Source organism: Curcuma longa, unplaced genomic scaffold, assembly GCF_044706935.1.
Source record: "Curcuma longa cultivar G26 ecotype Majalengka, Jawa Barat unplaced genomic scaffold, ITB_CL_G26_1.1 contig_18419, whole genome shotgun sequence".
NCBI lineage: Eukaryota > Viridiplantae > Streptophyta > Magnoliopsida > Zingiberales > Zingiberaceae > Curcuma > Curcuma longa.
This window is the reverse complement of record NW_027430813.1, coordinates 1-13,627: the sequence shown is the minus strand read 5'-3', so window position 1 is coordinate 13,627 and position 13,627 is coordinate 1. Positions and strand designations below refer to the sequence as shown.

The 13,627-nt window shown below is 36.7% G+C and overlaps 1 protein-coding gene across 1 annotated transcript; it reads left to right on the top strand.

Annotated features, from left to right (window-relative positions):
• Window positions 1–2,243: 2,243 nt before the first annotated feature.
• LOC141816853 (vacuolar protein sorting-associated protein 2 homolog 1-like) lies at window positions 2,244–5,743 on the top strand (the record flags this gene model as incomplete). Its single annotated transcript, XM_074704583.1, is given in 3 exon segments — window positions 2,244–2,318; window positions 5,097–5,357; window positions 5,459–5,743. Coding segments are annotated over 3 exon segments (474 nt in total), but the record flags the coding sequence as incomplete, so codon positions are not given.
• Between the last annotated feature and the right edge of the window lie 7,884 nt (window positions 5,744–13,627).

Here is a 13,627-nt window from a genome sequence, read left to right as displayed (position 1 = left end):
TATCAAGTGTTTTGCCAGTAATCAACCAGGACACCTATCTTCTACCTGTCCAAGTAGAAATAACCTATATACAAGAGAGGCAAAACTAGTTGCTTGCACAAACTTAGATCTGGTAGAAGTACAATTAGATGTCTCTACCGCATATCTATCTATTCTATTATCTCTGTCAATGAATTAAAATAAGTCTCATCTTCCTTTGATTATACGTTAGTCAACTCCTTTTTAGACAACTCCTATGGATTTCCAGAAAACTATGACAACACAACTTTACCATTAGATCTAGATAATGTAACAACTCAACTAGAAGACCTAAATCAAAATCAAAATTGGGATCTTATGTTCCCCCAATTTCCTCCTATTACTCTATTAGATCTGTAGGCTGGTTTAAGAGATTGTGAACACGACTAAAACCTAAAAACAGGAACGGATAATGTTCCTTGCTATTTATGTGGGTTTTATCCAGCCATTGATAAATGAGGAACCTGTAAACTATGCCGAAAACAAATATGAGGTCATGGGTTCAAATCCTATCTTGCCAAAGGCAAGGTAAGGCTGCGTACAATGGATCCTTTCCCCGGACCTCGCATGGCGGGAGCTTCGTGCACCGGGCTGCCCTTTTATATATATAAAGTTGGATTGGATAAAGTCTAATAAATCTTGTCTAGCTTTTGCCTATTTGTGTCCTGGGCTCCCTTTCTTCTTTACACTATTTCTATATGTGCATGTGTCTGGATGTAGATGGTTTGCTGCTGCTACCCATTTATAGTTGATTGTACGCTGCTGTTTCACTTCACAATGAATGGGCTCACCTGCCAACCATAAATAACATGCATTATACAAATTCTAATTGCATGCGTATGACATATGACACTACCCGCAAACAATATTGATACAAAAACATAAAGTGGTTGCTTCCCCAAGTTGCTACCCGTTGTTTCTTCATTTGTCTTACTCATCTCATTGTTCTTCCTCTTCTTGGAAGAATGTTGTCAATATACCTTTGTGGAGTCCGTGACAAACTAATTTTGGTCAGATTCAACTTTTGATTTATTGTTCTACAGTCAAAAAATATTTTTGCTCAAATTATTGAAAATTGAAATAAATTTTAAAAATTATCAAGAAGTTAAAATATTGATCACACTCATTTTTTCCTCCCTTTTTGCTTTATTGAACTATAAAAGTCAAAATAACAATTATGAATTGTGATTAAGAAATTTGAGAAGGGTGGATAATTAAAAGTAATTGAATGGCGAAAAAAATTGAATGTTATCTCCACTATATTTTTATTTCAATTTTCCCCTGAATGTGATCCATGTATCTCTACCTATGGACAGCATGAAATGATTTTGGCGGGGTCTCATTAAGAGGTTATTCATGTATAGAGTTTGGTATGAATAACCTCCTAATGAGACCTCACCAAAATCAGTTCATGCTGCCCATAAGTGGAGATACATGGAGCACATTCAGGAAAAAATTGAAATGAAAATACAGGGGAGATAACATTCAATTATTTTTATCGCAGTTGAATTACTTTTAGTTATCCACACTTCACAAATTTCTTAATCACACTTCTTGGTTGTTATTTTGACTTTTATTCCTGTATAGAGTTTGTTTTTAGATTCTAAGACCTCGTACCTGTTGGATGCCAAGAAGTAGATTGAACATGCAAAATATCACGAGCAAGTCTAATAGTAGAAAGAAGCTGGATTCTAACAAAGTACTCTTTGACCTGCTTGAATTAGTTTTTTGTTAGATATGACTGAACTCTCTCATCTCTAGGGACTAAGGGTATGTTGAACCTCTTTACTCTATCAATAGAATAGACCTGCATTTCACAATTTGATGATGGCAAAGCAGAAATCTAGATATACTTAAAAGACTCATAAAATGTTAGTATGGGTTAACAAGATGCTTATTTCCCCTTGGTGATCTGCATGGATCTCACTTCATTTGAAAGATGAAAAAGAATAATCTCTCTTCGATAATAATATGGGCTGGATGCTCTTTACGTTGAACCTTTGATTTGGTTTTTCTCTGTGAATTACAGTCTAACATTTGGTTAATTTTCACAATAACTGTTTTCTGCCTTATTTTCCATTATCTATGGTTATTGTATTTTCCTGCTATATTTTTTTTCCATATAAGTCATTCATCTTTTATGCATGTGAGTGTTGTGATATAGCTTCTCTTTCTGTGACAATTACTGATGACAGGCAGCAGTCAAGGTCATGGCAAAAGACCTAATTCGAACAAGGCATCAGATCACAAAGTTTTATGCACTTAAATCACAACTCCAAGGTGTATCATTGAGAATTCAGGTAAATGCTAACTTTGAATTTTGTTCTCTTATTCATTCAGTTAAGTAATAATTACTTCTCATGATGAGACATGCTATGAGTCATCTCCATTTATTATTGATATATTCGGTTATGTGGGAATTCTTCACAAGTGTTTTGATAACATGAACATTAAGGGGAAGATGCTGAATTCCTATTGAGGTAAATGTCTCAATCTCCCATGGTAGCTGAGTTTTAGATGCAGTACAGGTCATATAGCTGGCTCTTTAAAAAAATGTACATATATATTAATAAGTTGAATGTATAAATAAAATACTAAAATCAAATAACACTAAATTAAAAAAAAAATTTATTTACTTGAATTCAGGTTTTATGTAAATGTAATAACAAAAAGTTGGGATTACAATTAGTTAGCATGATACTTAAAATTTTATATTTAAAATTGTTTAAAACAATAATAGTGATTGAAATTTTCTTGTAAATATTTATGGTGATTATTCTTCAGTGCATGGTTTTAAATCTCGTTCCATGTAGGTAAGCATTAGCAAAATGTATTGATTTGACCATTGACTAAAATCGAAAAGATGCAACACCAAAATTGAATTTTCAAGTCATATAGAAAATTAAGATGAAATTGACAAAGCAAAGCATAACTATCTCAAGAAAATAAAACCTGACAAAATGTTTGAAAATGAAATAGTTTGTTAATTGAAAGTTGAGATTTACATGGGACACTTTTATAACTCGATCCTATGAAAACTAGGATACAAATAAGCAAATTGGGAAATACAACAAGCTTCATTAATTGATTATCAAAAATTAAAGATATCAAACAAAAATAGACTAATTACCAAATAACTCAACTAATTATTAAACAGCTAAAATTAATTTGAGTCAATCAACCTACTATAGTTCTTGTTTATGACTATTGCAACACATAATTTAACTCAATTCAAGTCTTAAAATCCACTATAGCTCTAATTCAAATAATACTTGAATAAACATGCATTTTGGCTTAATTGGAGATATAGATATAACTGTTAGAAACCTAATTATAAATATGTAAGGGACTTGGTTGTAAATATCACATATTAGAAGAAGAGAAGGTGTAAATTGTAAATTCAATAATGAATATAAATACAGGAATAGGAGATTAGATAGGTAAGAAATCCCCATTAGTTGTTTCATGGTATTAGAATCAGAGCTGTCAATCTACTGCAGTTCTTGGTTAGGATTATTGACACACATGGATTAAATCTTGAGCTCTCGTGCTCACCATCACAGACCTGCTTGATACCATGATGCACAATTGCAATCCCCTACTTGTGGACACCTGATTGTCATCAAACCTCACTCATGATTGCTATGCTTCTCCATTGCCATGTGACACCACCTTGTGTTCATGATCATCTCTACTTTGATCTCACACATAAGATCATCCTTCTGCTTGCAAGGACTTTCGAGCAACCTCTTGTGTAATTCCTTTATGCGAGACTACTTTGTGCCATGTATTTTGGTGAGGAAGACTGCATGCTTGCTGCTGGTTTTTGGTGAGCAACACAATGCCGTCGCTGCTGTTCCTTTTCATCGTGCGGGACCCCTTTGTGCTGCTGCTCTTTCCCTGCTTTAAGTAACAAGAAACATATTGCTTCCATCTTTGGCAGCTTCCCACAGTAAACAATTTCACGCAGCTCCCTTACTATTTCCTTTGAGCAGCAAGCAACATACTGTTTTGAACAGTAAATAACTGCTCTCACTTTTGACACTGAGCAACACCCTCTTGACTAACGAGACCCACTCAATTTTAAATGTTGGATTCAGCAAATACTTCCTAGTTGCCTTACATCGCTGGTTCTCTATGCCTTTCTGGCTCCACAGTAAAAGTTGACATTGAAAAAAGTTTCTTTGTGTTGCCCATACTTTTTTTTTTTTTTTGAATTTGAGGAAATTTTTTGATTCAAGTTTTTTTAGATTTTAAAAGATTAGAACGCTGTTTTATTTGGAAATATTGTGACCTTGTATCTTCTCAACGCTGTTTTATTTGGAAAGATTGTCATCTTGTATCTTCTCATCTAATTGGAATCCAATTGAGAGTATTCTACTGAATCAAGATGCTTCTGCATGGACAATCTTGATTAAAAATGTTATATTTTTGTGGCAGTCATTGGAGTTTCAATTCTTCAAGTCAATTTTGGTCATCTTTTTTGTATGATTATATTCAAGATAAAGGACATTTTGCTGGAGGAATTTCAGTTCACCTGGGAGATGGTAATTTTGTGTGCTCCTTGTTAGATCGCTAGTTGGGGGTTACTTTTGCCATGAGTTCAAGTCATTATTTGAATTTAGGTTAGCTCTTATGCTAACTATGGCTCAAATCAAGCATTCTTAGGTAAACCTTGGTCTCACATTATGCTTACCAATTTAGTGGAGTGATGTGCAAAAACTCCATAATCAAGGAATTAAGTTTCTTCTTAATTATGATATGGATTAGTTACAATGGCATTAGTGATCTTTGGTTGTCTTCACTTACCAGGGCCTATCAATTTGCTTCTGTGGAGGATCGATGGAAAATTCCTTGTGATATTTATTATCTACTTTGCCATTTTCATTAAAGTTCCTTGAAAAATTTTGTAACAATTTTTACACTAGTAGACAGGCTTATTTCTTCTGTTATTTATTATCTAGTTTGCCATTTTCATTAAAGTTCCAACAAATTTTGCACTAGACGGGCTTATTTCTTCTGATATTTATTGTAGTTTAATAAGTTAGCATAATTACTGACTGGCTGTGATTTTTCAGACACTGAAATCGACACAAGCAATGGGAGAAGCAATGAAAGGTGTTACAAAGGCTATGGGACAGATGAACAAGCAGATGAACCTACCTGCACTACAGAGGATAATGCAAGAGTTTGAGATGCAAAATGAGAAAATGGAAATGGTCAGTGAATTCATGGGAGATACCATAGATGATGCTTTGGAAGGAGACGAGGAGGAGGAAGAAACTGAAGAACTAGTGAACCAAGTGCTCGATGAAATTGGAATTGACATCAACTCAGAGGTGGATCCAAATGTCTCCTTTACCAAGATCTTTAGCCTAATTGAACTTATCTTCTATTATGTTTAGTAACAAACATTCTTGATTTGTTCCTTTGTTTGCAGCTTGTCAAGGCACCTTCAACTGCAGTCACAAGTGCCGAGGCAAATAAAAAGGTTGCTCAAGTTGAAGCCGCTTCAAGTGAAGGTGGTGGAATAGATGATGACTTGCAAGCTAGATTAGACAATTTGAGAAAAATGTAAATTTATATGAAGTAGATAAACACAAGGGTCATCAGAATTGAGGATTAATAGTCTTCCCATAAAGTTGACATAGTAATGTCCTTGCTATCTTGTGTATTTGAACCGTCTAGTAAGAAATCTGAATTAAAGCTTGGATTGGCATTTCATGAGAAAGTTATGGTGTTGGGAGTGTTAGATCAAAGTTTCAAGAAATCTTTTTATAATGCATACTTTAAGATGAAAAAGTATAAACATGAAAACACAGTTAAAGAACGGCACGAGATCTATGGTGATAAGTTTCGTTTGCACAATTATAGGAGGGGTCTGAGCTGGGAAACTAACATGCTTATAATCTAAATAGGTTGTTTGTGGTCAAGTCACAACAAAAGCAAAATAGAATATATTGGTTTAACTCATGCTAGTGACACAAGCTAAAATATGCAACAATAAAAAAATTACCAGCTCTTTCAGTGATTAATTGTCTATTAACATTTTAGGGTTTTTAACCATCAACTTCTCAGCAGCTCTGCTGTTACACAATCTGATAGTTTTGTTCTCAGATATTCTATGGTGTATCTTGTCAATTGTCTTACAAAAATTTCTACATAACATCCTAGCTATTAACTAAAGGTGGGAAACTTCCGTGGGATCGGACCGATTACCCCAGGGATTGAGTCAATGTGACTAACTAGGATTATCATTTTTAAAATATTCTCACAAAACATACATTCTTCTGAGTCAGAAAAAAGAGATTTCCAAAGGCACCATTGTGCTACCCACTACAACCTTTCTACTCACTGCTATAACCATAATAGACTGCAGTTATACATACCACCCAAGACATTAAACTTCTACACATACACATAATTGAGTGTATTGATAGGATCCTGATATATTTAAATAAATTCTTCAAAATTTTATCTTTAGAGTATGATCTTTAATGGATCTATTCAAATAAATCCTTCAAAATTTTATCTTTAATTCTTCTATTTTTTAGATTAACTTATGTGCCTATTTAAAGACACGTCACGTAATCTTCTGAAGATAAGTAATTTCTTTTGATTAATCAATTTCACTTGATTATTGGAGGTCAATCCCTTCGAAGTGATCACCCTATCCGCGTTCTTATGTTTTTCCATGAGATAGGACATAAGTTCTTATCAAATTGGTATCAGAGCTAAGTTCTTCTCCATCGTCATCATCGCATAACCCTGAGCATCAGATTCTTCCACACCTTAAGTTCACGCCCATTAACAAGTGCATGGTCTTAATCCGACTTCAAGAGAAAGAAACTCACTCTGACATGATGACTGCAGGAGCTCGACATGACAACAAATGGGTTACAGAATTCAAAGTTAAGCACGAGATGTGGATGGATAAACTAAAAAAAATTCTAGCATCCTTGGTTACAATAGTCAAAAATTGAAGGATTGTTTAGATGAGGACTCCAACTCAAGCAAACCAATTAAAAGGGGGACAAATCAACAATCTCAACAACAACAATACAACCACAAAACTAACTCATATGAAGATCGAGAGAACAACCTTCCATGTATGAAGGTGGAATTTCCTTGTTGGGAGAACGACAATCTGATTGGATGGATTTCAAGGGCTAAAATTTTTTTTTGCTTCCATGGCACATCAGACTATGCAAGATAGAACTAGCATTTATAAATTTTGAAGACAATGCCCATCCAATGGTGTGACTGGCTTGAGGCATGCCATGGACCTCTAACATGAGAGGATTTTAAAGAAGAATTCCTCAATCGATTTGGTCCCTCTAAGTATGAAAACGTTGATGGAGAGTTGGCCAAAATTCACTAAACTACAATCGTATTGGAGTACCAAGGATGATTCAAGCGACTCTTCAACTGAACTCGTGATTGGTCTGAAAAGCAATTATTAGACACTTTTATTGAAGAACTTCACCCTAACATATGATGAGAAGTGAAAATGAATCAACTCGCACCATGAAGGTAGCCTTATCCTTTGCACAACTATAATAAGAAAAGATAAATGAGGAAGGAAGAAGAAATAACAAAGTAATTCGTAAAAACACACCTCGTTCCTCAATAACTCGCAAACTAACATAAGAAGAGATTAAGGAACGAATGACAAAAGGATTTCGTTGGCATTGTGATGAAAAGTGACATCGTGGTCATCAATGTAAGCAAAAGAGGCTATTGATGATTGAATCAATAGAGAACTCTGAGGAAGAAGATGATGAAGGTGAACCACAAGATGATATCGACAAAGTACAAGATGACTCTATGTCCATATCAGTTCATGCCTTAGAAGGGCTTCAAACTCTGCAAACGATGAAGCTAAAAGGATTCATTAAAAAACAATCAGTGACGATACTTATAGACTCAGGAAGAACCAATAATTTTCTAGACTCAACTTTGGCAAGAATGCTTAAACAGAAGGTCGAGCAAGCATCTACATTTGATGTCAAGGTGGTAGATAGAAGATCACTTACAAGTTCAAGAAAGTGTGACAATGTTAAAATTTTCTTGCTTAATTATGAATTAACCACAGAGCTCTTTCTTCTACCACTAGATGGATGTAATGTCATACTTGGACATTGAGAACATTAGGAGAGATAATATGAAATTTTGCTCAGCTAACAATGCGCTTCCAAGATCAAGGAAAAGAAGTTTGCATCAAGGGCAAGAGAAAAGATACTATCACATCAATCAATAACCATCAAATAGTTAAAGAAAGATTGCTCCATATTTCTAATGCAACTCTCCGTCAAAAAGGAACCTCAAAGTTCATCACATAATTCTCAAGAACTATATGTGCTTGTTTCAAAATTTCAAGTTATTTACTGAGTCGAAAGGACTTCCTCCACCCCATTCACATGATCATCGTATACCTCTAATATCGGAGAGTGCACCAGCAAATGTTAGGCCTTATCGCTACCCTCACATTCAAGAAAAAATTGAGAAAATTATATAGAAGATGCTTCAAGCTGGTATAGTTTTCCCAAGTGTAAGTCCATATTCCTCCTCAATGTTACTTGTACGAAAGAAAGATGGAAGTTGGCAAATGTGCGTGACTTATCTGTTAGGATCGTCTCGGTGCAATGCGCATGTTTCACGTTTCAGAAACGTGCGCAGCGGAAATAAAAACGACAATAATTATACAAATTATCATAATACATGCATGCATACTAGGGAAATAAGTAAGTACAAGACATAGCAGGAAATTAAAATTTTGTAGAATTAGCATTCTACGCGTACCTGACGTATGATGCTTAGCGGGAATGACATTAATCGCACGGTGCTCGTCTAAGTCCCGCCTCTACTAGTGAACCATACGAAGTGATCTTCAGGACAGCTTCCAAAGTCTCAAGTCGCGTCATAGTCTTTGGTACTAGCCGACGAGCAGTAACGATCGATACAAGAGAAAACCCTAATATCGAAAGCACGCAATAACACACATCATGATCGTTTCCAGTGGTTTCTTTCTATCACCAGGAATCACAATTCCGACAATACAAAACACAGAAAAATCACGAGAATACTTTTTGAGAAATGGAAACGCCGTAGGCACACGGTAAAATCCTCTACAAACTACCACAATCTCGAAATGCTCGCAACGTCTCCATCCAATGAAGAATTCCACGAAAGCTTCTCCGGTGAATCGTTCGACGGCAACAATTAGGGTTTTGGGAACCCCAAAGTGGCAGCAACTTCATCCTTCACCGAAACCCTAGCTAGCCGGTGGCAGACCAAGGCGGCAGTGGCGGCGGCGGTGAGAAAATAGGGCAAAACAACGGTGGTCGGGCTCGGGAGCAAGTGGGAGCAAGGGGAAAGGAATCAAATACTTGTTCACGGCTCTCCTCCGGCGATTAACTCTTTCGGTAGTCGGCAGGACGCGTGCGAGCTCCGGTCACGGTGGCAGCGACGAGAAAATAGGGCAGAAGGGATTTACGTCGGATTAGGGTTTCTCTTCCTTGCTCTTCTCTCGTGCTTTGATCCCTCGGCCTGCTCCGACTTTTATCCTCGCTGCCAGTGCGAGAAAGTCGATGAGAAACTCGTGCCGACGACGACAGCGTCCGCTCCGTTGGACGCGGTCGTCGCATGAAGAAGACGGGTCGTGATCAGGTCGATCGCAACTCCAGGAGATTGTAGGTATTCTCCAAATGGGTTGATATCCATATATAGATAAGAACAACCTTGGAGAGAGTTCAACAAGTCATTCTTAGCTACAATGGTAAGTATCATATACCGATTATGTATCATGTATACATAACTATCACATTATGCTATCAACTAATTGAATGTTAGCATAAACATTGGGTTGTTAACACATTAACATGTATACATCATATGTATAATACCCGACTTCACCTCTATCCGCATTGACCTTGGAGAGAGTCCAACAAATCAACGCTTCAAGTTAAAGCCAGCCCGCTAATCGTGAGATCATATCTCGATGATTCTAACATGTTTAATATAATTTCAGGTCAGACTTGGAAAGAGTCCAACAACCCAAACTAGAAATTAAACTTCGATTCTAACCATATTAGTGGAAGGTGTTAGCTTTAATTATTTATAAGGGATTTCTAGGTCTCATCATCTTTTTATGCAAATAATAAATTATCTACATGACATGACAATAAATGACATGACATAATTAATGCAATTAATCATGGTAAATGACATGGCATGACATAATTAAATCAACTAATCATGACAAATGACATGACATGACATAATTAAATCAACTAATTATGACTATTTCTAGCCATAGTTATCGTAAATCTTATTTAATAAAATATGATTAAGAATTAAATTTCACAAATCAAAATTCTTTAATTAGATTAGGAAATAAATTTTCATATCTAATCACATATTTTATTTTAGAAAATATAATCTCTAATTAAGAAAATCTAATTAATTAGGAAACAAATTTTCTAATCCAAATTTCTTAACAAATTAAAAAATTTTATAATTAAAAATTCTAAATTAGATCTAAATATTTTCTTTTAGGAAATAAAATTTTAATTAAGAAAATCTAATTATTTAGAAAATAAATTTCCTAATACGAAATCTCCTAACTAATTAAAAAATTTCTATAATTAAAAATTTTAAATTAAATGTTAAAATTTCTTAAATTAGATTCATGATTAACTACTACATGTAAAACTATTTTACGCGTAGGTCTTGCACTATCAGGCTCTGACACTACTGTTGGGATTGTCCCGGTGCAATGCACATGTTTACACGTTTCGTAAATGTGTGTAGCGAAAATATACAGATAATTAAGTTAATTATTATCACAACACATGCATGACAAAATATGAAATAACATGTACAAGGTATGGCAAGAAATTAAAATTTATAGAAAACTAAATAATTCTGCACGTACCTTTCCAATGACGTTTGAGCAGGATTTGTATCAATCGAGCGGTCCTCGTCGAAGTCCCGCCTCTAATGGTGATCTACGCCAAGCTCTCATTCGGATGGCTTCGGAAGCCACGAGTCGCGTCATCATCTTCGATACTAACCGATGATCGATGACGATCGAATCGAGAGAAGCATTATTCCGGAAATCATACAACAACGTTTGTCGCGATAGTTCCGAGGCTTTCTAACTATCACCGAAAATTGTATTCTCGATATAGTTTTCGATGATCAACCTTGGACCGTCAAATTAGGACAAACAACCAGAAACTCTTTCCGATAATGATGGAACAATCTCTGGAAGCTTTGTAAGCTTCCGTGAAATTGACAAACAGTCATCGGACGATCGAGATTTGATCGGCCATGACTAGACAACTCTTCACAAGAGTTATCAACGGCGTTCTTCTCCGGCAACAACTATCCTCGATGAACACTTCATTAGTGGTCAGCGGGAACCCTTTACGAGAGCTCCGACGATTGGATAGCGAGATGGTTCTTCACGAGGGATCTGCTCAGGGTTTCTTCTCCTTGGTTGCTATCCATAAGATAGCATACCCTGCTGGTGTCCGACACCGGCAGCAAAAAGAAAAACAAACCAAGAACACAAAACCTGTTTCTCACGGAAAACCAACAATCGATAGCACCGGATTAGAATCACAATTAGGGAAGGAGAAAACGCGAGCAGCTCGAGGAGATGCAGGCGCGATCGGAGGAGGCAGCCACACTTCTAGGGTTTTCCCAAACTCCTCTTCCACGCGAGCAACACAACAGAAGACGACAACAGCCAAGGCTCCGGCTTTTGCTCTTCTCCGGTGGAGTTTGCCACGAGCGGAGGGAATCCGGTGAATTTTGCGGTGGCGAACAGAGGAGAGATTGAGGAGGGAATCGCATCTTCGCGATTGGGGTTTCAACTCTCCTCGCTTGCGGCCGACGATGGTAGCTTATCCACCTGCAGAAGAAGAACTCAGTTCCTCTATTTCTTGCAATTGAAGAGGAACAACAGTGTGGCATCACATAGAAATAGCACCGGGCAGAGAAGCAGCGCTGGGCGGAGTAGCGGTGCCGAGTGGAGAAGTAGCTCCGGGTGGAGCAGCAGTGCCGAGCGGAGAAGCGGCGCCGGCAGGGTTTCTCTCGCGTGAGCCCTACCTTCCCAACCGCGAAGCTCTATTTTCTCACAGGGAAGAGCCATTGCAGTGTGGTGCATCGGGCTAAAAAAATCAGAAAAGCAAGAAAAACCTAAGCCAGATTACTGTAGCGAACCGAACTGCTACTGTAACAAACCAGGTTGAATCTTGGTTCGCTTTATTTACTAACCAAACAATTTTTGATTTGATCCAAATTAGTTTTATTCAATTCATCTTCGCAAGATGAATCTCCTCATCATTTCCGTTTTTCCAAAATATCTTCCATCATGAACCAAACTAAGTTGGTTCAATTTAGTTCAAAATCGAATCTTTTGGTTCACTAACCTAATGATCTCTGATTTGAACGAAATTAGTTTCGTTCATTTCATCTTCATAAGATAAGTTACATCATATTGTTCTTTGTCTAGTCCAATCAGACTTTATTTCTCTCATTCTGAGAATCTAATTCTCAAACTCGTTTTAAGTCTTTCGGAAAACTTGTAGTGCGTGTGACCTAATAGATTCTCGGTTATGTTGGTTGTCCGTAATTAATCATTAATTATGGAACGATCATGAGTGGCACCTAGTAGTACATCATGATTCTCAATTGATCAGAAAATCAACGATTGATTCTAGAACATCTTCTAAACCTTTCAGCAACTCCAATTAAATGTGTCTTGTTTCTTTCACCGTCTTATACTTGCTTGGTTCAGGACATGGTCTATGTGTCAGTCCCCACTAGGTTGAGTACATCACACCTAGCCGAAGCTGCTTTCTTGTCCTGTGGATTCAAGTTACATGTACATGTGTCCAAGAGTCTCATACTCTTGACAAGTAATGCTTTGGCCAAAGACTTTTAGTAACAATCCTAACAAGCGGCAGCAAGGTATACGTCTCCTTATCTAAGGAGCGGTAAATCTTCTATGGGCTATTCAAACACCTTCGGGCACTTTCACTTATACCCAATCATCTCGGGTCCACACCTCCTCGGAGATACTTGCTTAAGATGTCAAAGTATAAGCCTCTATGACCAAGGTGACTTAAATATTGTAAGTCAAAGGAAACTCGTACTTCAGCTGCACTGAGATCTTCATTGACATATATATCGAACCATATGAAGTCTCAAGGCAGGTCACTCCAATGAACTGGTTACCTTTAACCAACATCCACATTTAACTCTCAATATCTAATGTCTCCAATAGTGAGATTGGCTGCTTGGTTAACCAAAGAGTCTAAACGTGCTAGTCTCGACAGAATCGATGATGTCTTGTGCTTATCAATTCCTCAACTAGGGATTATTTCAATACATTCATAATTGCACATGTAGAGATGCTCACGAGTTGTGATTCAATCACAAATTCTCTCATGCTATGAATCGTATTGCGGACATTCAGTATTTGAGTTTAAGATTCAACCAAACACATATGAAATGTGCAGTCAAATAGTGAATTACTATTTATCCAATAAATAGTATAACCGTAAGGTGATTGCCTTAGAACACCTCTCAAATCTAA